At 39.9% G+C, this 24,780-nt stretch overlaps 2 protein-coding genes across 7 annotated transcripts in view; one reads left to right on the forward strand and one right to left on the reverse strand.

Annotated features, from left to right (window-relative positions):
* The window catches only part of FNBP1L (formin binding protein 1 like), a 94,732-nt gene extending 75,630 nt beyond the window's left edge, over positions 1–19,102 (forward strand). The window contains exons 8-16 of one of the 3 annotated variants that reach the window (XM_090049592.1): positions 14–160; positions 990–1,193; positions 5,721–5,879; positions 9,374–9,388; positions 12,072–12,181; positions 12,936–13,068; positions 13,603–13,697; positions 14,999–15,147; positions 15,523–19,102. In XM_090049592.1, the coding sequence (XP_089905718.1) occupies positions 14–160; positions 990–1,193; positions 5,721–5,879; positions 9,374–9,388; positions 12,072–12,181; positions 12,936–13,068; positions 13,603–13,697; positions 14,999–15,147; positions 15,523–15,701 (1,191 nt within the window). In that variant the 3' untranslated portion in view covers positions 15,702–19,102. The remainder of the gene's footprint in view (positions 1–13; positions 161–989; positions 1,194–5,720; positions 5,880–9,373; positions 9,389–12,071; positions 12,182–12,935; positions 13,069–13,602; positions 13,698–14,998; positions 15,148–15,522) is intronic. The other 2 variants (XM_090049591.1, XM_090049590.1) reach the window with 2 other exon arrangements.
* Positions 19,103–19,212: 110 nt separating this feature from the next.
* Positions 19,213–24,780, reverse strand: part of BCAR3 (BCAR3 adaptor protein, NSP family member) — a 147,490-nt gene continuing 141,922 nt past the window's right edge. For all 4 annotated transcript variants that reach the window (XM_090049586.1, XM_090049585.1, XM_090049587.1 and 1 more), the window contains 2 exons: positions 22,817–23,029; positions 19,213–20,584 (listed from right to left, as the gene is read on the reverse strand). In XM_090049586.1, the coding sequence (XP_089905712.1) occupies positions 20,397–20,584; positions 22,817–23,029 (401 nt within the window). In that variant the 3' untranslated portion in view covers positions 19,213–20,396. The remainder of the gene's footprint in view (positions 20,585–22,816; positions 23,030–24,780) is intronic.

Raw genomic sequence — 24,780 nt, forward strand, 5'->3', positions numbered from 1 at the left:
TTTTTTTTTGTAGCAACTACAAGAAATGGATGAACGAAGGACCATCAAGCTTAGTGAATGCTATAAAGGTTTTGCTGATTCTGAACGAAAAGTTATTCCCATAATTTCTAAATGTTTAGAAGGAATGATTCTTGCAGCAAAATCAGTTGATGAACGTAGAGTAAGTGTATTTAGCTATGTTTTAATGTACAGAAATTGATCAGCATGAAAGACACAAGACACATTGAATAGCAGGAAGTACACACTAAATTGCATGTGTGATTTGGTCCACATTTATCTGAAATGCATAATACGTGATTATACACACAATTATACTTAAGATACTAAATTATAAGCTTGATCCCACAGACTTTGAAATCAATGGGAGGAGTTTTGTCATTGGATTTAAGAGAAACAAAATGGGCCTTAAGATACTAAAATGTGCAATGTGTTTGTAAAAGGGATTATAAATATATTAAGAGTGCATTTTTCATGTGTAATGAGAAATTTTTATAAAATGTTTTACTTGAAACCTTGCTAATTTATCTGAAATTGGATGTACATTCATACAGACACATGTTCCACATCTTTTACTGTAGATACTGTATATACAATATTTGTTTTATAATATTAACACATAAAACTCTTTTGAGCTACAATGCAGCATTACTATTTTACAGATTGAGAATTTGATTCAGGGGAGTGAAAAGGGAGGAGTGTCAGCAAGACTCTAATTTTGAGTTCCATTTTCTAGTGCTGTGGTTAAACCCACTGATCCTTAATTTGTCACATTCATTTCGACAGTACTACAAGAACTATCAGGAGCAGTGCGGCTGTAAACATAATTATTCCCTTAATTTGCTTGCAAGACGATTGATTTTAGGAATCATTATTTATGCAGTCCATGTTACCTCTGTTGTATTTTTTTATTTAGAGCATAGCCAGTGTATAAAACAATGTATAGCTAATTAAAAAACAAAACAAAACCTTGCAATGTCTTTTGTATCTAGGACTCTCAAATAGTGATCGACTGCTTTAAGTCTGGTTTTGAACCTCCTGGAGACTTCCCATTTGAAGATTACAGTCAGAATATTTACAGGACCATCTCTGATGGTACCATCAGCACACCAAAGCAGGAAGGAATGAAGATTGATTCAAAAACCACTGTGGGCAAGGCCAAGGGCAAGCTGTGGCTTTTTGGAAAGAAACCAAAGGTAACATTTATTAAATTACTAATTCCAAATAAAAACCTGTTTAGGATTTGGAGTTTGTGGTGGCAGAAATTACTTTTTAAAAATCAGGTTTGTGCCCTTTACTATTTTTAAGTCTTTTTAGAGAGACCTGACTCTTTCAGATTGGCAGAGTTCTGATCTCCCTGATCCTAGAAAACCAAGAATGGCAAGTCTTGTCGTCTTTATTTTTGCTGATGTTGTTTCTGAAGGATGTAGAAAATTGGACTAGAAATATTTAATCAGAGACCTTTTCCTCCAGCTGTTTACATTTAGGGCTTCTTAACACCTATTTAATATCCTGCTGAGTTTCAAGCGGTCCAAATAAAAGTCACTTTCCCTCTCTTCCTTAGTAGCTATAATGATTTCCTGGCATTCCAAAAAACATAGCAGAGAAGCTATTAATTGTTTATGTGAAAGCAAGCAGAAAGATCCATTTTTTTTTCTTTGCTGTAGTGAACAAACTAACCTTCAGGTCTACTTTGTACTGTAAGAAAGGCACAAACCCATTTTCCCCTTTTTATGCCACCTTTATGAATATGTGTAGGGGTACCACATGGACTCTACTGTACCTGTTGCTAGTTTTGAATGTTTGTGATTATGTTTTCATAAAAACACTGTGTTTGAAAACATTAAATACTGTATAACATCTGATTGGTAAACTTTTTGATTTGTCTAAGTTTGGTAGGGCAGATGCTTTCAAGAAAAAATTAATGAGTAGCTTTATAGAGAGCATTGGGAAAAGGTATTAGAATACAGATGTTGCTCTTTTTCTTACTATTTTGCTGTTAGTCTTAATTGAGGCTTTCTGTGTAAAATGCCTTCCTCACCCACCAGCAGGGGTCACTAATAGCTGTTGCCTATCAAAAGGAATAATTAAATTCACGGATACTTATTTGAGCTCTTGATTTGTCCCATATTAGAGCATATTCATACATCATTTAAAATTTTTTTACAAATTTGAATGAATTTATTCCAGTGTTCCCAGCCAGTAGCAATGCAATGAAAAATAATTTTTTATTATGGTAAGAGAACTACCCTTGGGACCTCTTATAAGTTGGGGCTGATGTTTTTACAGATAATGCTCTAAACAGACAGGCCTTCTCTGGGGAGAGAGAGGCAATACAGTATAAGCTCATGAATCCGGATATCAAACAGCCAGAATTATTGAAAATCCAGCACTTTTTAAAACTACACTCCAAGGGGGAGTAGTGGCAGCTGATCCCAGACCAGCGGAGGGGGAAGCTTGAACACAGCAGCTGCTGCTGCCATCCACCCCCCCCACGCTGCTGGTCTGTGTGCAGCTGCCATTCCGGTGTCAGAAATTACATTTCTGGCAGGTGCTCGGTCCTGAGCATGCTGGATTCATGAGGTTATACTGTATTTGATTCTTGTAACCTCTTCAAAGTACATTTTTCCAGGGTCATTGTATATTTATCAAACAAAACCTACATTACTTATTTTTCATCTACTATGAGGTGTGCGAAATGGGCCATATTCGATTTGTTTGGCCTGAATTGGGGGACAGTGATTCTATTTGTTGATTCAGATCACTGTCCCGATTCGATTCGGCTGAATCCAAATCTGAAATTCAATGCTGATTCAGAAAATCAGCAATTGGGCCATAGACACAGCTTTAAATGTTTTTTCTGCATACTTCAAGGTACCAGGCATGGCTCGTGAATGCTGCAGTGGTGAGACAGATGGAGCATCCCACAGGAGCATGGTGGGGGTTGGACCCTGTGTGCTTGGTGGCAGACCCGGAAGTGGACTGGAAGTACTTCTGGTCCACTTCCGGGTCTGCCACTGAGCATATGGGGGACCCCCCCTCCATGCCCCTCTAGCTCAGCAGCCGTGGGGGAACCCCAGGTGCCCCCCCCGACCTAGGAGGCACCAGTTGTTGGGGTGGGGGGGGTCCCCTGCTCACTCTGCGATGGACCCGGAAGTGCTTCTGGTCCACTTCTGGGTCTGCCACTGAGCGTGTTGGGGACCCCCTCATGCTTCCACCTGACGCTCCATCCACCCCAGCATCTCAGCGTTCACAAGCCACCTGGTACCTTGAGGTATACAGAAAAAATGTTTAAAGCTGTGTTTATGTCTGAATCCTTGAATCTTTCTGAATTGATTTGGAGGGTTCTGATTTGATTTGGAGAGATTAAAGTGTCTCCTGATTCGATCTGGATTCGGAGATTCAGCCGCCGAATGAGGCCAAATCTCTACCTAATCAAATCAATAACCAAAACTTTGCACAGCCCTATTATTAACTACATCACAACATACTGTCTTCGCATTTGGCTAAAAAGCTAGGTGCAAAATTTGGACTGAAACTTACAGGGATGCTGTTAGTTTGAAAATGACACTTCTGAAAATTTGGGGCCAGGCTCTCTGTGAAGCTCTTTAAAGGTGTTATGGGTCTGGCCCACTGTATCTGCTTTAGTGACAAGAAACACCTATAAAGGCTATGGTGGGAAGAAATTAGCCAGGAATGTTATTTTTATTGCCCTCCCCCCCGTTTGTTTACTTTGCACATATGACAGCACTTTGGGATAGTCAGATTCATGGTTTCCTATGTAGAGTCAGGCTGTGATTCTGCAAAGACTTAGAGGGGAGCAGTGCCATTGCACAGTGGGACAACTCCAATGTATAAAGTTACTCTTGTGTAACACCTAAGTCATTCTTTTTCATATTACAGAAAAGAACAAATGTGACAAGGGAGTATAAAAATCTCTTGCAAAGGTTTCTTTAAATCAGAACACTAGTAAAAGAATATTATAATAAAAGCAGTATACTTTTTAAATCAGAAAAAAATTTGGATTGACAAATTGTAACCGGATATTAAAGGTAACCTTTGTGACTTGTAGCAGTGATTATGGTCGATCTTCACTTGTATTTCAAGATACACTTTTGACCTGTTTTTGAAAAGAAATTCAAAGGAAACAGGCAGTCTTGAAAGGGGGAGAACTATAAAGGATGGAGAAAAGGTATAACAGATAAGGGAGGAGCAGCTTGAGAAAGAAGCCAGGGAAGATGAGACAAAACGAAAGGTAAACATAAAAAAAACAATCCCCCAAACAAAAAATGAAATAAAAAAGAAAATGAGCAGTTGTAATATGCACCTACCTGCATCTATGGCAGTGGTTCCTCACAGCTGAGCTACAAACAAAAGAACATGGCAAGCTGGCTTGTTCAGGTGCATCACAATGGCTATATACAGATGTTGAGTTTCTACTAGGAAAATTGCCAGCTGCTCCCCCCCCCCGGGCTTCTCATACCTGGAGTCTCCAGTGTGAGAAGTTTTGCCGAACTGTTTCCTCCACTTGGCTGCTAGACATCAGAAACTGAGTGTCAGGGAGCAGTGCAGCCCCTGCCTGCTTCTCAAACCCCAGTTCTCAGTGTGAGATGCAAGCAGAGGGCTTTGTCCCACTGCTCCCCCTGCTCAGATCCCAGGCACTGGCTTCCCCTTCACCCCACCCTTCCCCACTTTCCCTTAGCACTCAGCTGAGCAATGTGGGGTGGGGAAAACCAACCTGAGCCCAGTTCCCAGCTGCAGTGGGTTTTAAATTTCTGTCCAGCTGAGTGGCAGGAGGGTGAGAGGGGAAACTGGTCAGTGGGGAAGGAGGAGGGGAAGGGGCAAGGGGAAGCTGACTTGGGAAGGGAAGTGAGCAGTAAGGCACAGTCCCCAGTTCCTTTCCCAAGCCAGGGAAGCCTGGCTTCAGTATGGGGCTGCGGGCTGTGCCTTGCTACTCTCTTCCCCTCTCAGACTGGTGCCCCTTCCCCAAGTTGGGCACTGCCGTGCTTGGTGTAGGGGCAGGGAGCCGGCTTTGCCTCAGTGCTCCCAAGCAGACTGGAAGAGGCTGTTCCCCCACCCTGTTCCCCAGAGACCAGTCTGGGGTAGGCATGTAGGTCTTTTCCTGCTGTTCCACTCCCCCATGGGACTGAGTGGAGCACACATTGTCATCTCCAGATTTGAATCACCCCAGTCTCAGGAAGGTGTGGAGAGCAGGAGAGAGAGGCTGTCTGCAGTCTGAACACTTCTACTACTCCCTCTTCTGGAAGGATTTCTCTGGTGCAAATTTCTGAGAAATGTCCACGGTAGAAATGACCTTCTGTGCACAACCAATGTCAGTTATAAATGTAGCCTACCACAGACTGCGTTAAAAACTTGCAGAGAGGAAAGAGTGGGGGAGAATGACTAGGAGTCTGGCTTGACAGTAACAAGTGGTGGGTGGGGCACTGATGTTGCAACTGGGAAATATTCAGGAACGAGACAATCTCAGAAACTTGGAAATTGAGTCAGAAGTTTTTTGTACCCACCAACTTTTAACTTGTAAGACTAATTCACAACAGGATCATTTTAAGGTCGATGCAGCTCTTGGGGTAAATCTTTTCAAAAATCGTATTGTGAACTGTTTCTGTATTGGATGGAAATTTTGTTATTGAAAGACAGAATTTTCATTTTAAAATCACTTTGAACATTTGGCTTATTTATTGCTTTCTTTATTTCCATATTAGCCACAGTCCCCACCCCTAACCCCTACTAGTTTATACACATCCAGTACTCCTAATGGGTCCCAGTATCCCATATTCTCCATTGAACCAGTGCATTATTGCATGAGTGACATAAAAACAGGGAAGCCCAGAATTCCTTCTTTCAGAAGCCTCAAAAGAGGGGTAAGTTTGATAATGAGTTGAAAATGCATGATGGGCTATGAGCAACGTGTTTGTGATGTGGCTTTTCAAATACTCTCCACCCTCATTATAAGGCTCATACTATATTAAATACACTCTGATAAAAGATCACTTTCAGGCTATTTTGCTTCCTTTTGTGTAGAAGTTACCCTCATTTCAAAAACTCTTCTTTATAACATGCAAAATGGTTGGCTCTAAAAGAAGGGTGTTATAAGGAGGGTGCTGGGTATGTGTTTGATACCTTTTATTTTGTTGTTGTTCACATTCACAACTGTCTTACTACCATTATGTAATGTTTTTTTAAAATTATATATCATTGGCTGTACAGGCACCCAAAAAAGAAACTGAGAAATGTCTTTTTTGCTAATTATAATTCAGATAGTAGAGACTGATTCTCAGAAACTGAAATAAGGGGGAAGTATCCATCTCTCTATAGTTGATATGCTGTAGTGTGCAGTATTTACAGATGTTAAAGCATCATTCATTTTTTATAATGCATTATAATCTTTTAATGCAGTGTATTACTCTTAGTAGTTAAATTGCTTTTGTTTTTCAATTTAAAAAAATACCTTCCATCAATTTTAATTAATACTAAATGCCATTTTCTTGGTTTCTATCAGGGAAATGCATTTTCTAATTTATAATGGCATATTCTGCAAATGGGATCTGTTCTGAGGACAATAAAATTGAAAAGTTGAGTGGTTTCCTAGCAACATATGTAGTACTAGTGATAAATGAACCAGCATGATCCCATTATGTTAGTGAAACAGTCTGCCTCATTTATGTAAGATTTATAGCATTTATTGATCCACATAATCAGAAAATTAGATACATATGGATAGATTTAGTTCCCAATTTTTATGATATTAAAGAAAAGATAAGCCTTCTGTTTCATGCTGTATATCAGCCATGGCTTGATTATATTGATCAAGAGCAGAGATCAGAGTCCAGCATGTCACTTGGTATTCAGGTTAATGATTAAAGGAGCTCTGACTCTTATTGTTGGTTACATTTTAGTTTATTTTAAATTTACTTTAACTTACTCCAACTAGTGCCAGGCGACATCAAGCCTATAGCTATCCATAGGCCTTCTCTTGGTACCTACATCCTAGGTTGCATAGGCTGTCTATAGTCATCTAAATTCTTTATAGAAGAATGGTTTCTCCTTTACTTTCCTGTCAATTTATCTTATTTTTTTTCTGGCCAGAAGAGTATAAGTACCATTTGGAGTGGATGGTGAAATAACACCAGTCTCTATCATTTCCCTTTTTTCCTAATTACTGATCATGCCAGCTACTAATTCAAGAAGCAAGACCTGGTTGCAGTTTTACCCAACTAGAATCTCTTATTGAAAGCAGTTTGGTGGCAGCTGCATTAGTGTGTTCTGAAGAGATGTCTGCTTAACTGCAGTTTTGTAATTTATAACTCATTGATCAAAAGTAAAACAGAAGAGTTAGTGAATGCAATGTAATGTGGCATTCCTATAAAAATAACAAGAACCATTAAGCTCAGTGCCCTGCAATATCAAATATTAGTCTATCTTTTGTAAAGCTGCAGAGTAGCTAGTACAAATAAAATAACTGAGCATACATTTAAAAATATTGCTATATCATGCAGGAATGTTAATCTACTATATTATCATGTACTGAGGAAACAGATACATTCTGTTGCAAGCTAAAAAATTTAACAGCCTTTATTGGATTGCCGATATCATGTAGCAGTTTAATATTTTTACATATTCTGATTGAAAGTTAAATTTTAAAAAATATTGTATAATGTCACTGTTATCATAATACAGTGGTTTCTACTGTTTGTAGCAAACGAAACATTTTCTGAACGGTTTTAACACCCTCTGCTATCAATTTGCATCTTAATTTCTCTCATTTTTAATTGAAATTCTTCTGTAAATTGGCATATAAAAGGTCCAGGAGCTGAACATGTTAGATATTTTGCTGACCTGCCCTGCACAAGGTTTTACTCAAGAAACATTTGAACAACATAAAACAGTTAACTGCTCTCATTATTCTATGCTTCATGCATCAAGACTCCCCATCAGCAAATGTGCATATAAAACAAAAGCTACTGTTCACTTTTACCACTTCCCATACAAAATTGTGCATAACTGCTTGAGTACCTCTGTGTTTGTGTTAAGGAAAAGAAAGAATGCAAATGTCATTATCTATTACAAACAAAGGGAAAGCAATGATACAAACCAGACTCTTCAGCTAATGGTTTGTGCTATATCAGTGTTATGTTAATTAGTAAATTATATTGTTGTTCCAGTTTTGACATGTTCAGTGAATTTAGTGCGTGAGAGGGGTGCCAGCTTCAGATTAATTAGAACTGAAATCTCAGGTTCAGAGGAAGTCTTATCAGAAGCAGTGGAAGTTTAAGCTACACCCACATTTCATTGCCAGTTTTCCTTAGCCCACATCTGGGCCTCTAGAGATTATAGTTCTGTTTCCATCCTCACAGCATACTTAGACTTTATTGTGGAGCTAGGGTGTCATTTGAAGGTGCCCGTTTAAAAGGTTCACTTCTCCTTACTAGAGAGTCAGACAAAGCAATACCTCTACTCTTTCATGTGCACTGGTCCGTAGTGGTACATGAAAGATTCTGGTTACAGCTAATGTGGTAAATATATGAACCACTGAACAATCATACAGTGCTCTCCTGGAAAGGTTCCCACAAGTTTGGTAGGTTCACTTTGAGTCACAGGTCCTGGGGATGCTACACCTTGCTAGAGCCCTGCCATCCCAGTGCAGTAGTCCAACCTGACATGCTGCATTTGTTTTCTCTGAAAGCAAAGTATTATTCACTCTATCAGTTCAGCTACTTATTTTGAATAGGGCAGCAATAATCAAGTGTACAGCTAGGAACGTAGGGCTGGAAGGGGCCTGCTGGACCATCAAGAAAAATAAAATGAAACTATTAAGCTTGAAGCTATTGAAAAAAGATTTGGTGCCATCCACAAGAAGCCTCTCTCCATTTTGTATGTTGGGACAGTAACACTCTTAAAAAGGATTGTAGCGTTAACTAGCCAGAATAACCAAATGTCTTTATGTATAGTGGGCAAGCCTTTCATCTTCATCAATTTCTGCTGCTTTGTACAGTGTTTGCTGTATGTTTTGCTTTTCTCGTAATGTAGAAATATATTTGCGTATTGCTGGAAATACTACAATTGAGAAGTTGTTAAATGTAGCCATGCCTGGTAATTCCGCAAGATAAATTAACCATTAGCATTTAGTGCAAACTTTATTTGCCAGTAACTTTCTCTGTGAAGCTCACTTCACACAATTGTATTTTGCTAAAAATTGTGTTGCTAGTAAAATGAATCTTTTACTTTTGAATTTGTGAAACTATTTAAATTTTTTTAATTTGAAAGCTATATTTTAGGAATAAACCTTCGTCTGACTAAATGATGGTTGCATGAGAATAATTTCCCATTTCTTTCTGTTTTCAATTGAACTGTTCAGTGGTCGGTGAAGATGGTAAGCCTGTGTGCTGATCTGTCTGCTGTACTTCTGCTAAAATAGCATGAAAGTAACCTCTTGAAATTGTTTCCATATCATAATTGCTTTGAGTCAGGTGCTGAAAACATTTGCAGATTTTTCACCTTGTATACATGATTTTTTTTTGGGATCATCCATGCTCTATGTGAACTAATTAGATATGTGATCTAGCTGTAATTAATTGATTTTGGAGTTAAGGTTAAAAAATTTTATGAGTTGGTAATAATGAAAATATGTTTAATGATTTATCATGAATTGATAGCAAAGCTCTTAACTATGTAAATTACTTACGTGAAAGGAATATGTAAGTTTTATAAAGAAGAAACACAAACAGAAAGGAAAATTGGTCTTACAGAATTTTTATAGCAGTTGCAAGGGAAATACTGTATTCCGGATGCACTGCACAGCTGTTGCAGTGACTGAAAATTCCAGAGCATGCCTATTACTGTGTATTTAGTAAGAGGGCTCTGCTGTTCTGATTTTACTAGGGGGTACCACCAAAGTTAATTTGTAAGGAGAGGCAGTGGTAACTTCAATGTATTCATCCTTTTTTCATTTCTTATTATATAAAAAAAAAAAAAAAGCCTGAAAGGATTTTTTCTGCAAAAAAAGTGCTAGTGGTTGTGCATACTCTATGCTAGAGACAGTGGTTTTTGATTTCCTTCCCTTTCTTGGATGACTTGAAAAAACTTTTTTGTGATATCACAAACATCAAGGAGCTGCAAATAAGCAGTTAGAGGAAAAGTAATTTTTTTTAGACAAACAGTTTAAAACATGGGGTTGGTTTTTGTGAGTCAGTGCTCATCTAACTCAGAATCCTCACATGGTTAGAAGACATGCTGTCCTTATTAAATTTTCCTCCTTGCAGGTAACCCTTTAATGGCTGTTCCTTTTTCTGTGCTTAAAACAATTGTCTAAATAACTAGGGCCTTCAGTGTAACATTTTTAGTAATTAGTATTATGAACTCTAAAACATGAACCTGATCTTTTCCCCCAAAAGCATGCATTCCTACTCCTTCTGTATGGAGACACGTATCTGTCACTAAGGTGTAAGCTTTTGGCAGAAACCCCTTTACAAGGGTATTCATGTGCACCCACATAACCAATTGATAGGCATACTCATCCTGTATTATGCTGTGGTAAGGTCACTGTCCCCTCTGCAGGATTGGGTCCATGGTGGATATTTTTTTTACTTACATAGTAACTTAAAGCTAACGTGACTTGAGTGCTTGAAGGTAGTTTTATGCAGAATTTCACTATTAATGAGCAAGCAACAAGTTGCTCTTCTTCCAGAACTTCCTACTGTGACTTGAAATGCTTCAGTAGGTTTCATTTAGTGCAGTCTGATTAAATGGTTTTGATGTTACTAGTGCCATCTATATATTATATAAACTTCATTTCATTCCTGGTAAAATTTTAGCTTACGTTTACAATAAATAAAGCAGGACCTAATGAAGGACTTAGACATACATGTGTTAAAAATTATTGTTCACGTATAGGAGTTGGTGACATTTCTTCTTAAAGATAGCCTATGGCGTTACGGACCAATTTATTGAAGGAAATAGTATATGATTTGGGATGAATATCACACTTGTGTTGTTTTTCTTTTGATAGTAGAAACAGACAGATCAGGGAGATAGCAAACCATATACTCAGTGTTTTTCTGGTTTTGAGTTGTAGCTGGAATTATGGTTTGATACAGTAGTTAGTGCTTCCTGTTCTTAGCTTATGAACTCTGCTCTTTTTGTAATGGCTGGAAGAATTGCGGTTTGGCTTCTCTGTTTAAATATTTATCGATTATAAATTATTAATGAACCCAGCCCAGCTGTCATTAAAGGCAGAGGCAGCATTCCTCTTGATCTGAGTCTGACAGTACTGGGTTGTAGGTCTGGGTGTATGTACAAAAGAATCTGCCGCAGTTAAATATCATTTTAACAGGAGCATACAGTAAGTTGATCCTGGGAATACTGGTGATGGGGCGTAATTCACCAAAATGAAGGCAATTTAGGTAGTTTAATAACTGCACATAAAACCATTTTTGTTTGTTGATGTTGCTGAGGGTCAGTAAATGATTACTGCTATTGTGAAACTTTCTTTGAATTGACATTTTGTTTGTAAGTTTTGTTGCTTTTCAAGTTGACCACATTGGTCACTCGCAAACTAAGTTTTGCATGATGTAAACTATAAAACAGAGAAATATAGTCTCTGCTTCCTCACAGCTCACAAAAGCTATTAAGTCAGGTTCTGTTGGTGTGTATGCTAGGTCAGCTAACAGTCCATCTGTGTGTGACTCCTGGCATATATAGATTTTTCTCATTTGTTATTTTGACAGTGTCCAAAACTGTCCTTGGTGCTTCAGCATATGGATTGGATTAGAGACTGTCCCTTTCCCAGACGTGTCCACTTTAAATTCAGACATGAAGTGACAGAACAAAACAATATGGCAGGGAAAAAGGAGGGAAGTACTAAGGATTTTGGCAGTAAAAACGCACATTTACTAGTTTAGGTGTTTGTCAACAGATCTGTGTGTATAGCATAGTTGCTAAGGAGGTCCATCCTGCTGCCTCACTTCAGTGAACACTGTTTGTGTGTGGATTGTTAGTAGCAATAACTATAGGAAGTTTAGACTTTGTGTGTTTGATAACAGTGTTTATCCTTGCAGGGCCCCGCACTGGAAGATTTCAGCCACCTGCCCCCAGAACAAAGACGTAAGAAGCTGCAGCAGAGAATTGATGAACTTAACAGAGAACTCCAGAAAGAAACAGACCAGAAGTAAGTGTGATGCTTACAAATCAATTTTTCACCTGTTTCTTTCTAGTTTTCTCATTTAAGCCAAAAGGGATTTAAAGTTAAAGTGCTATAAGTGATCTGTCCACCCTTTGAATCTGTTAGTGTCTATGCTTTATGGTCACATGGTTTGTTGTTACAAGTCTTCTCTGTTTTTAATGGCAGTTTTTGTATTACCCATTGTGAATACCGTATGTGGCATTACAGGTGATCAGCACCTTTGAAAAGCAGGCCTGTCGCCTGCTTTTGGTGCATCCCCTTAGAAAACGTGGGTAATTAGAAACCCTTTAGAAATTAGGTTTTATAGGAAAAGCTGAGAGAGGTGGGTTTAGAATAGATTATAGTGAAGAGGAAGTAGGGAGGAACCAACATTTTCACTGTCTGTGCACAGAGTACACAAAGACACTGGGAGGGGAAGCAGAATGCTGGTGTCTGCCCTTGGAGAAGAGCTAAGAGGAGTGAAAGTTGAGGAGACAGGAATGCTTTCCTCATCCTTCCTGCCCTGAGGGCGGTAGGTCCTTGGAGCAGGGAGGAGCTTATATTTATAGTTATCCTTTCCAATGCTTTGCTTAATTATTAGTAATGTTATTTATTACTTGTAATACTGTAGTACCCAGGAGCCCTAGTCATGGGCCAGGCCCAGGTGAATAAAGTATTGCTTGAACAATCATCCCCTTAGGTTTATTGAACTGAGAGAGACGTGCTCATATTGACAGCGTGTCCATGTATCTTATTACAGAGATGCACTTATCAAAATGAAAGATGTTTATGAAAAAAACCCACAGATGGGAGATCCAGGCAGTTTGCAGCCAAAATTAGCTGAGACCATGAGCAACATGGACCGTCTTCGAATGGAAATACACAAGAATGAGGTTAAACACCTATTAAGCTCTTTCATGGAAGATGCATTGAAACATTGTTTTCCCCAGTGATTACAAACAGTGGTCAGAAATTTACTTGGTTTGAAGAAGTTGGCTTGACTCAAGTTTTCCATAGAGTGCTCTTCCTTCCCTCCTTTACATACATATCCATAGCTCAGTAGAGAAAATATATACTTGCTTGTCAAAAATGCTAAGTAAAACCTTACAATAAATCTACATCTCACACTTTTTCTGTGATTTGTGTTAAGTATTTCAAAGTGAGGGCTTCTGACATTTTCTCAAAACCAGCTACTGAGAGTATTGGCCAAACTGAGGTGATAGCTTTGATCTTCAAGCAGAACAGCAAGAATGAGGGTTTGCATGAAGATATGCAGTATTTAACAAACAACAGGGATCCATTTTAGCATGTAAACTCCATTCTCTGAAGTGGGTTGAAGAACTAAACTTGGTGATATGGAGCATTTGCTGGTTCAGAATGGATTTTCTGTTAATAGTGACTCTGGTTGTTTTATGTTTTCTTGAAAGGCTTGGCTTTCTGAAGTTGAAGGTAAAGTAGCAGCAAGAAGTGACAGGCGGCACAGCAGTGACATCAACCATCTTGTAACACAGGGAAGAGAGAGGTCATTATTTCAGCTGTCCTTCTGTTGAAGCTATCTTGAATTTTTCAGTTGTTTTGGATGTTATTGTTATAGCTACTCTCCCTGCAACCATATGGTCTCTACGCAGCAGTGACTCTCCTTAGAACTCTCAAGTTTCCAGATATGTTGTATATCTAGGCTTGGCAGAATTTAATTTTTTTTTAAATCATTTTGATGGCTAAAATCCATTTTTATTTCTAAGACTCTCTTTTGGACTTCATTGATTTTTGTTTATATTGTATTTTTGTTCTTTTTTAAATTGATGTTGATTTAAATTTTCAGGGTTCAGGCGGGCACCAGCAGAGGGGCAGCCTGGCTGAAGGCCACGGCCTCCCACCCCTCCAGGCAGCACACAGGCAGCAGCTGGGCCCCAGGGGCATCCCTGTATGCCTTGTCCTGATCATGCTGCCTCTCCCCATGTTCTTAGAGCTCCTACCCAACCTGGCCCCTGCATGCTCGAAGTAGGGTGTGTGGGGGTGCCCCCAGGGCTCAGCTGCTGCCTTGGGGGCAGGAGGAGCGGGGGGGACGGGACAGGATGGGACAGGAGGCCAATGGCCAGCAAGGAGTGAGGCCACCCCTCTGCTGATGCCATAAGGGGCTGCAGTGAGTGGGGAGTTGCTTCCTGCCCCAGGCTGGGTGCCTGCTGCCTCTCTGTGTTCCCAGAGCTCTTTCCTGGCCTGGCCGAACTCCTAGCAAGCCCTGATTACACAGGTGCCCCCTGCCTTGGATTTCCTTGTCCCTGTCCCAGATTTGGGCGGTTTTTTATGTTACCTTTCCATTAATTTTGATGATTACTGATGGAAGTATTTTTCTGTACATTTGGGAGTGACAGGTGAAATTGATGTTTATTGATAAAAATTAAATCCTGCCAAACCTATATGTATCAAAGGGCATGTATATGGACCTAAGGTTTTAGATTTTACTACCTCTCTTGTTAAGGAAAATGAGGAGTCTACACTTAATGCATGACAGCTATGAACAGTATGTGCCATCACAGAAGGGCCATTCTTTAAATGAACAGACCACTTGCACATGGGACCACTGTTCAGTTTCCCATTCTATAACACCCTCTGTGCTTTTGTGGTGTTTGTTTTAGCAGATAGAAACTGCCTTCTGCTGTTAGAAATAACCTTAATGAGTAAATGTAAATAGTGCTGGCAGATCTTCTTGATGTGATTGATCTCAGTGGTAACAGCAGCCTTTTTGAAGATGCCTGCAAAGATTTTTTTTAAAGATTTTTCCCTGAGAAATATACTGTCCTGATTGTGACCTTTATGTTACAGCCCCGAGGGAAGCTACACAGATGATGCAAACCAGGAAGTTCGAGGCCCACAGCAGCAGCATGCCCACCCTAATGAATTTGATGATGAATTTGAAGATGATGATCCCTTACCAGCTATCGGACACTGCAAAGCAATCTATCCCTTTGATGGTAAGGTTAATGCCATGTAATATGATACTTTCAGTTAACCGCCCCCCCTCTCCCCCACCCGACCTCATATGGATTGTTTCTTAGGACAGTCTTCTGTTTTCTCCATAAATAACCTAACAACATTAAGCAGCTGGTTTTAAGGTCAGGAGAAATATACCTTTGCAATGTTTTAAGAAAAATATTAAAGCAGCTATTGGCATATATTCAACTCTACAACAGGGGACCAGATTTTTGTCTGTAAACTCATGGTAGTTCATATATTCATTTCCATGGATTTTGGTACTTCCTGTTTATATATCTGGAAATTATATATTGAGAAAAAACTTGCTTTAAATTCTTCCTGAGCTTTGGGACTTTTGTCTCTCTTTTTCTCAGGTCACAATGAAGGCACCCTGGCAATGAAAGAAGGGGAAGTTTTATATGTAATTGAGGAAGATAAAGGAGATGGATGGACAAGAGCTCGAAGACAGAACGGAGAGGAAGGCTATGTGCCAACATCATACATAGATGTAACTCTAGAGAAAAGTAGCAAAGGTGCAGTAACCTATATCTAAACGCTACACTCACAGTTTACAGCTGTACATCCCAGAGGGAAAACACTGAATCACAGTTTCATGGAAGTATTAGGCTTTCCAAAGGCATAAGTGGTCTGTTCTCTTTATGAGTTCAACTTAATTTTTTTTCAGAGTTAGCCAGTAGTAAAACTTGGGGAAAAGGGGGCAGGAAGGGGGAGTTTTTTTTATTAAATGGGTCTGCAAATTTGACCAGTGCCATTTGCCTTGTATTTATCTGCTTTTAGCGGTCATCTTTTATAAATCATTGAATCTGACATATTGATTAAGTCACCATATTTTTAATCAATCTGATCTTAATTTTCATTTACTTCAGCAAGTAATTTAAAATTCTGTCTGTCTGACAGTATACCAGACAATAACCCACTCCCCAAGGTGCAATTTCTATAAAGCCTCTTTAGACTCTCAGCATTCCTTCATCAGCATCTTTAACTGTGCTACACGGATAGCCAAAAACTCTTAAAAGACAAACTAAAGCATTCTAACAACTGAGTTCAGTTACTGAAAACGTTCATATTTTTTCCTTGCTTTGTAAATATTTTGACAGCTTTCATTTCATAAGGAAATCAAGATTTCTGATTCTCAGAGAAAAACTTGCACTCAGGAAGATTCTGTGTATTTTCTCTGTTCTCTTTAATTACCCATGTATGTATGTTGTCTGGCTTCTTTTTTTCCCAATGGTACTGGACCAAAATTATTGTGCATTTAATAACACTGCTTAGGACTGGAAATACTTTTGAGGTTACAACAGTGTTAAAATGCCACAAAATATGTTTTTTCCCATTGCATTCTCTGGCCTCTTCTTTGGCAAGTACCTGCTTTTGAGTTGTGACAAATGTTCTAGACTCCCAGTACAAGGGGCTTGGTGTCCATAGCTAGGCTTCAGACTTCATTACCTATGGATTAAATATTCAAAGTTTAGTTGTACATCCATTTCCTTACTTAATGTTAAATGAACCTGGACTGGAAGTTAACTTGCACTATTTGAGTACTAGAAAACTGGCTATGCTGGAAATTCTGTTGGGAAAAAAAACCTGGAAAGCTGTTGCTTGCTATCAAATGTGGTTAATTCTTCAGGAATTAAACGCAAGGTCGAATAGCCATTTGGGAAGGCCAATTAGAAATGAGCACCTCTCTGTCTTCCGAAGACCTTCAGTAACTCTGTTCTTTTCTTTTTCCTCTTGGACTGCAGGTTCCTGAAGCGGGTTTCTGAGAAAATGGGCGAGATGTTGAAGGAGGTTACATGCAGCTGCTTTTGGGGAGGGCATTAGGCTGGGAGGCACCATGAGAGGGGAAAGCTAGTTGCATGAGTGCATGCAGACATACATTTATTCACTAACATTCTCAGCATTGCCATATGTAGCTAAGGACCTGTTACAAATTCTTAAATTTCTGCAGCAAAATAGGACTCCATTGCAACAGAATAAACTAAGGCAACCAGATCATGGTCCTAAGTACTGAAAGTTGCACAAACTGTTCACCAGTTTGTTAGTTTATTGTCTCAGCTGTCTTCTTTTCCAGCCCCATTATAATTGGTAGTCATTCAAGACCCTGTCATTTGTCAGTGTCTGCATATGCCACCTCCGTGCTCGCCCTAACTTCCTCCTGCATGTCTAGAGTTCTCAGGCATGTCAGTCTAACTTTTTTCCTCCATTGCTTATCATCTTCTTTTTCATGTGTAGCAAAACCACTTTGTTTAAATATCTCTTGTACTAAAGTTTTCATCCCAGTGTCCATGTGTGCTGCTATAACTTTCCTACTGCAACTATCATTACATTCCAGTTTTTCAGCATTATAACTGATGTGAACCTTAATGTATTTATGTTGTTGATTTGGGGAAAAGAACACATCTCAGCTCTAGCTGACAGTGCAGTCAAAGGAGCTCCTAGAACTGTGGTCCATCTTCAGCACTTCGGTAACCTATAGTGAGCACTGAAAACCTGGCATGAACAACATAGAGATTCACCACCAGAAGACAAGTGACTGTTTTTAGAAGTCAACTGCTTGCCATTCAGACGCTGCCTTAAACTAGAGTGCCTAAATCTGTTGATTGCCAACACTACCATTACAGTATCCCACAAAGGGCTTTGGGTCTCAGCTCAGTATGACCTCCTGTAACTCCTTCCACAGTGCTGCAGCTGCTGAGGTAGCCACAGCAGGTGGTTTCTAGAGCTCTACCTTATGTGATACATGGTGCATCATACATTTTATGCATTGAAACTGAAGACATGGGTCTGTTCATTTTACTTTAATGAATGTTTTTAAAATAATTTTTATGGAAATTTCTTCTTGATTGTCTCTTAATTTGGGGTTATGACACTCCAGTTTAATCACTGCAGTGCTAGATCTGTTCCCAGGTGATGCTTCATTGTATGGACCAGTTGAAATTTGAGTGATACTTTGTAATGATCTTTGTGCACTTTTACTTGTAAACAATTGAAATTTGGATATGTTTATATATGTAAATATAGTTGTCTGCAGACCCCCTACTGCTCATGTTGTCTTGTCTCCCATTTGTGATTCTATTAATAGAATGTATCATATCTGATTTTAATAGGTAACATTAGGATAGGGGAGGTAGTGGGAGGGATCTCTGTATCAGTTGAAGTTTCATCAACCCAGGCACTTGCTGTTTACGGAAAGAATAATGCAACATCCTGTTTTTCCATGGGTTTTGAAGCAATATTTGGATGCAGCAGTGCTGGATTCTTTTAAAAAAATATGTCAGTGTTATTAGAAATCGTACTACCAGTAAAACTGAATCTGAGTGACTTGTGTGGCAGTTAATTCCTTTGTTACGTATACCACTATTACCCAGCTGACCTAGCGTATTACATTTGGGGGCTATTAAATGCTAAAGTTTAGATTTTTGGATATTGTATACAGGGTTATTTATATAATGTGACATTACTCAATACTGACAAACTACATAGTGTAGTTTTTTTTTTAAACCTAGTGCTTTTTTATTTTAAAGTTAGAGAAGGAAATGTGATCTGTGTTTTTTCTGCAAAGAGGTTTGCCTGGCTAACAGCCTTGCAGGTCATTGTTAGCACTTCCTGGTAAAGGACTAACTGTTCTTTTCATGCTACTGTTTGTTTTTCTAAAACCAGGATTTGCTTCCTTTGAAAGCAAGTTGCTTTCATAAGGGATAATGCAACCTGTATGAGGGTTATTAAATATAGAATAAACCATTTGTACTTGCACAGCTAGTTATAAATCACTATTCTGAACGTGAATTGTCTAAGGAATCTTACATTTTTCCAGTAATTTTTAATCCTTTTGTGCACATGTTGATTTCTTAAATGTTAAATGCTTTGTTTAAAAATAGTGTTCTCTGTTGAGAATATTTTCATGGAATAAAAAAAGAACCTTTTCATGGTTAAGATAGCTTGTCTCTTGTCTTTTGTCAACTTCAGAGGAATGTTTTTGTATCTTCTTTTTAATGCTGCAGTTCTCTAACTGACAGAAAGTAATATTAACAAATCAGGCCAGATTCTGCTACTTTTACTCTTGGATGGTGACTTGCTTCTCTAAGTTGAAATGATTGCAGTGGACCTAAATGTGGATTAGGGTGTCATTGGACTAAATTAGCTGCTGCAACATCTGTTTAGCCTCTGAGCTTGAAGTTTCGGCAGTGCACTGATGAAGTGGAAGTTGCCACTGAGGTTCTCGTTCTGTAACTGCTACTGGAATGCTGCGTATTACAAGAAAACTTGCAGGGTGTACGAGGAGTTACACAGTACCAAGCTGGTGTTATGGGCCCATCTTAAAGAATTCAGTCCCTACTGGGAGTGACTTGTGAGTACAGATGTGAAACATGAATATCAATGTCCCAGGCTTTCCCATCTGAATAAATGACAGGTTTTGGATTTCCAGTCACATGAAAATGTGTGTGCAGTGATCTGTCTGTCATAAGTAAACAATCCCTGCAGGGATTATCCTCCTCTGGTATTTGAAAGGATGCCCGGTCTCTAAGCCAATGATAGGGTTTTAATTTTTTCCCCTCGGTGTGAGGACAGCTAGTGGGAAAAAGTGAACTAATGTACACTGGCAGATGTTAGAGAGGGAATAATCACTAACTCGTCCACTGCAATTTGAATATTGTGTTGTGGCAGCAGAAAAAAGATATTTCCTTAAAATGATCCTGTTAATTCTCCATTATAGTATGCAGTGATACTATGCATAACAGTTCACATAAAGATATACTTTAATTCACAGCTGCATATGTACAGTTTCATATTTGTATAAGTAATATCATACAACTGATATTTTTAAATGACATACCTACTATCATTTTCTATTTACACTAGACTGTTTCATAACTGAAAACGTTAAGTGAAATAACATCATATGTAATAACTACTGGATATTATAGACATTTTTATAAAGGTGATATCTGGTAAACTTCAGGACAACCTTGTAAAGGGCCATGTGTTAAGTCTGACTGTTCAGGGATCATTAAAATAACATGGCTACATATTTAACAACAAATAAATAACTCATTTAGAAATCAGTAGTAATTTTAAACAACCCATAAATGTGCATTGTGCAGTTTACAAGTCCTAGGGATCCTGTGAATGCTAGAGGCTTGTGCAGTGTCAATCAGCAAAAACCTTTTTCTGGATTAACTGATGATCATTTGGAGGTTACCGTTTAAGATAATTATTTAAGAGTTTGTTAGATATTTAATAGTTCCACCTGCTTTACCAGAGGAGGTTCTAATTTTCGAGACAGTGCATTTAAAATCTGGTTGAATTTCTCATATCTCTCCCTCTGATTTACTTGTGCGCCTTTGCTGCCCCACAGCAGTCTCATTTGAAATTCTGTCTTGAAGATCTCACTCATCTCTTCATCTGGTTGAAAGCCTAATGAGGAAAATAAGAGAGACAGAAGTGTGTCACTCAGACAGGCATGTGCTTGGCAGGAAGAGATTTTTAAGCTTGCATTCCTTCAAAGCAACATCTGTTTTAAAAAGCTGGGCTTGTTTTTATGCTATTGGTTTCATGTTTGGAGTTATGAAAAAAGCTGGACAAATCCTAAAATCCCTTACTGTGAGCCATGCTGCAGGAATACATACATGGCTCTGAGCTAATGAAAAGAAAATTGACACTGGCTATTCTGATAACTGAGGAAAGTTTTGGCTCTTGGCCTCATGGCTAATGGTCTGGTCTTTAAAATCTATGAAAACCTGTTAGATGAAGTCAGATGAGTGGCAGCTCCTGAAAAATGTCAGCATTCAAGGGGTGTTGCCTGCTTTAACTGTCTATAATTTCCCTGTATAATCTACCAGCCAGTATAATCAACCACCCACATGATGATGCTTGGTTTCAGTTACCCACCAGTGACTGATCATTACTCAAACTGCATGTGTGTGGACTTGGAGGGGGGAGGGGGAAGAAGGTGTCCAGGTGGGGAGAGGGGCAATGCAGGCAAAATGTCCAAAGCTAGAATTGTGTCCAAGGGGAGGGGAGTGCTGAAGGACTCTCTTAATAGAAGCACTCTCTTTGATAGCTACAAAGGGCAGTATCTCTGCTGTCTCTCACCTAAGTGATGGCATACTTTGCAGGAATATATCCTCTTACCAGTAGGTTGAGGGCTTTACTCTCAGAGTCAGAGGGAGGAGTTCCACATACTGACCCACTGGCCTTTCTTGCAGCTCCCCTCTGCAGGTATTGAGCTTCCTTGGTCAATTTTGATTACATGAATGGCTGCAGATTATCGTTGCCCTATTGGGTGACTTCATCCTCAAGCATGGTCATGGTTGTATAGACCCCCTTACCCAGCTCAGTCAGCTTTTTAACCTGTTGTCTATATCCACCTAAATTCTACACCACTGAGTAAAGGAGAGGTAGTCAAAAAGAGTTTAAGTCAGGAGTGTCAAACTCATCTGACCCACTAGCCAAGGTGAGTGGTATGGGGCCAGTACACAGGTTGGATCTGACTCAGAAGACCAGCCCCACATTCTGCATCTAGTGTGCATCTTGGAGAGGCTGGAGTGAGCACCACTGGGGGCCCAGTCCTGCTCCAGCATTGAACTGCACATGGTGGCTGCTTTGGGACAAACTGGAGCAGGCACCACATGCAGTGCACAGGCACAGGTAGTGCACATGCTACTTGTAGGTCACTGAGACCCACAGGCAGCACCATGGGTGGGATCCAGCCTATGGGCCAGGTCTTTGACACTCCTGGTTTACATCATTTTCTTTAGAGGTACTTAGTTGATCTAGCTATTAGCTGTTAATGAGGCAGCAAGAATCTCTAATGGGGAGAGCATTGGTGGTGATGTACCTCAATTTCAGCAAGGCTTTTGACACAGTCTCCCACAGCATCCTCATAAGCAAGCTGTGGAAACCAGCCTGATTCATTGTGCCCAAAACTTTTCATCAAGGGCTTGAACTGGGAAGAGGAACCAAGCAGCTTTCCCTTGGAGTGTGTCCTGTGTCTGCTACTGGTCTGTATCTTCATTAATGACTTGGAGGATGGAACGAAGTACACATTTATTAAGTTTGACGATGACACCAAGCTGGGTGGAGTAGCAGGACTAGGGGACAGGATTAGGATTCAAAATGACCTTGCTAAATTGGAAAAACATCTGAAATAAACTGGATGAAACAGAGTAAGGACAAATACACAGTGCTGTACCAGGAAGGAACAAGCAAGTGCATGCATACAAAGAGGGGAAGGTCATTAGAGTGCATTTGTACAAAAAAGGGAGCTAAGGGTCAGACTAGATGCCCGCCTACAAGTTCTAGGAAATTTCAACATGAAAATGTTCCTTTCTCCACTTTTTCTTTCCATAGTGTAGGTTGAAAAACCACAAATTGACTAAAGCATAAACATCCTCCACAACAATCCAACTGTGAATGGATGGGTAGAACAAAAGGACATTTCTGGCTAACTTACATTTTAATTGTTCCACTTCTGGCATATACTTGTGCCAGTTATGGCTGTTGTTCAGGTCTCAGTCAGCCAAGGGTCTTGGTAGACTGTGCAGCAGCTCTTTGTTACATGAGCAAAGCACATTTTCTGTCCACTCTGAGGAATGCTGAACTACTGAAATATGCAGGAAGACTCTTTTTTTTGGCCAATGTTCTTACCTTCCAATATCCTCTCTGCAGCCATTCTGTACATTTCAGCATGCTGTGCTATGCTACGGGCTGCAATTAAGTGCTTGAGCATTATTTCACAGCTTTGGTCAGTGTTTTCCCACAGGTCCAGCCCTTCAAAAGTGACAGTCTCTCGCTCCATCAAGGTAACCAAAGGCATCAGCAGTGGCACTGTGATGATGTTTGGTGGAGAGCACACAGTCTCTGAAACAAATGGAAAAAAACCTCAGAACTATCATAAATCCTGCAGATTTTCAGCTAATTATAGAGCAATATTCTTTCCTAAGAGATCCAAGCAATTTTGAGCATATTTTTGTCTTCTGTCATAGGATGCAGTCTCTCAAAGCAGCATCCTTCCTGCCCAACTGACAAAACTACACTTTACTAAGATACTGCAAAACTATGTAGCACATCCATATGCTAAATCCTTAGGAACTGCCATGCAGCCCAAAAATTATTGGGCACCTAAGTATCTTAGAGAACCTGTCACAGATCTGCAAGGGCAAAGCTTCCACTCACTCACTTCCATCTGCTTGAAGGGTTAATGCTCCCTCTCTTTCCCCTGGTTGTAGGGGATCTTAGCTCCTCTTCTGACTGCTTGCCATAAGAATGCAGGAGGGGGCATCTGAAGTGTGGAGGAGCAGTTACACCTGGCTTGGAGTTTTGGGAACCCTGAGCTTTCCTGCAAGGAGGAGCACCTAAGAGGATCAGAAGACTTAGCAAAGGCAGAAGACCCTGCTCCATCTCCCTTCTTGTATGGGAGGATTTGTCTCCTCTACTGGTTTCCCCTCTGCTACATTGGGAGATAGAAAAGAAGCAAAGTCTGCCATTCCCAACTTTTCCATCCTGGCAGAGGGAAGGGGAGACCCTGCCACAGATTTGTCCTTTCACAACCTAATCCAGCTGAAGCAGAATAGTCCTGCCATTTCCTGTTCTCCCTCAAAGCACACCAGAGTGGGTCTGGTAAAGTGGGGAGAGGCTGGCAGTACAGGAGAGGTGTTGTTCATGTGTGCATGCATATCGTGGGTTGGCTTGCTGTAGCCCTGCTTGCAGAAGTCATAACATAGAATCACAGAGAAGTAGGGCTGGAAGGGACACCCAGAGGTCATACAGTCCAGCCCGCCACTTGAATCAACTCCTCTTATTTTTCCTCTGTGCCACATTCCACTCACACAGAATGATGCAGTGTCACTTAAGTACATGAAGAACAGCTGAGCTACCCTTCTGCACTCATTTCCCACTGGCTTTCCTATGTTTTTTTGTACTTAGGATCATAGGAAAGTAGGACTGTAATGCATCTCATGAGTTCATCTAGTCCAGCCCCCTGCTCAAAGCAAGATCATCCCTGACTAAACCAGCCCAGCTGAGGGTCTGTCTAATATATTTTTGAAAATTTCTAGGGACGGAGATTGCACAACATCTCCAGGTAGCCTGCTCCCATGTTTGACCAGCCTCATAGTTAGAAAGTTCCTCTTACTCTCCAGCTTGAATTTCATGCTGAAGTTTGAGTCCATTGCTCCTAGTCCTGTCCCATGTAACTACAGAGAAAAGCCTATCTCCATCCTCTCTGTAACTGCTCTTCAGGTATTTGAAGACTTATCAAATCCCACCTCAGTCTTTTCTTATCCAAACTAAATTGCCCTAATTCTTTCAGCTATTCCTTACCAGCCATGCTCCCTAGGCCCCTAATCATTTTTGTCATTCTCTGCTGGACTCTTCAATCTGTTCACATCCTTCTTGAAGTGTGGGGCCCAAAACTGGATGCAGTACTGCACGTGAGGCCTCAACAGTGTTGAATAGAGCAAAAGAATCACTTCCCTTGATTTGCAAGAGACACTCCTGTTACAAGAGAGATGTTTTGTGTAATGAGAGTTGGGGGCTTTCAGGGCAAAGCCATAAGCAAGCCAAAGGGGCAAGTTGATAATCAAATGATTGTACTACATTCTACGTCCATC

Source organism: Crocodylus siamensis, chromosome 5 (genome assembly GCF_052110815.1).
Source record: "Crocodylus siamensis isolate JL-2025a chromosome 5, ASM5211081v1, whole genome shotgun sequence".
NCBI lineage: Eukaryota > Metazoa > Chordata > Crocodylia > Crocodylidae > Crocodylus > Crocodylus siamensis.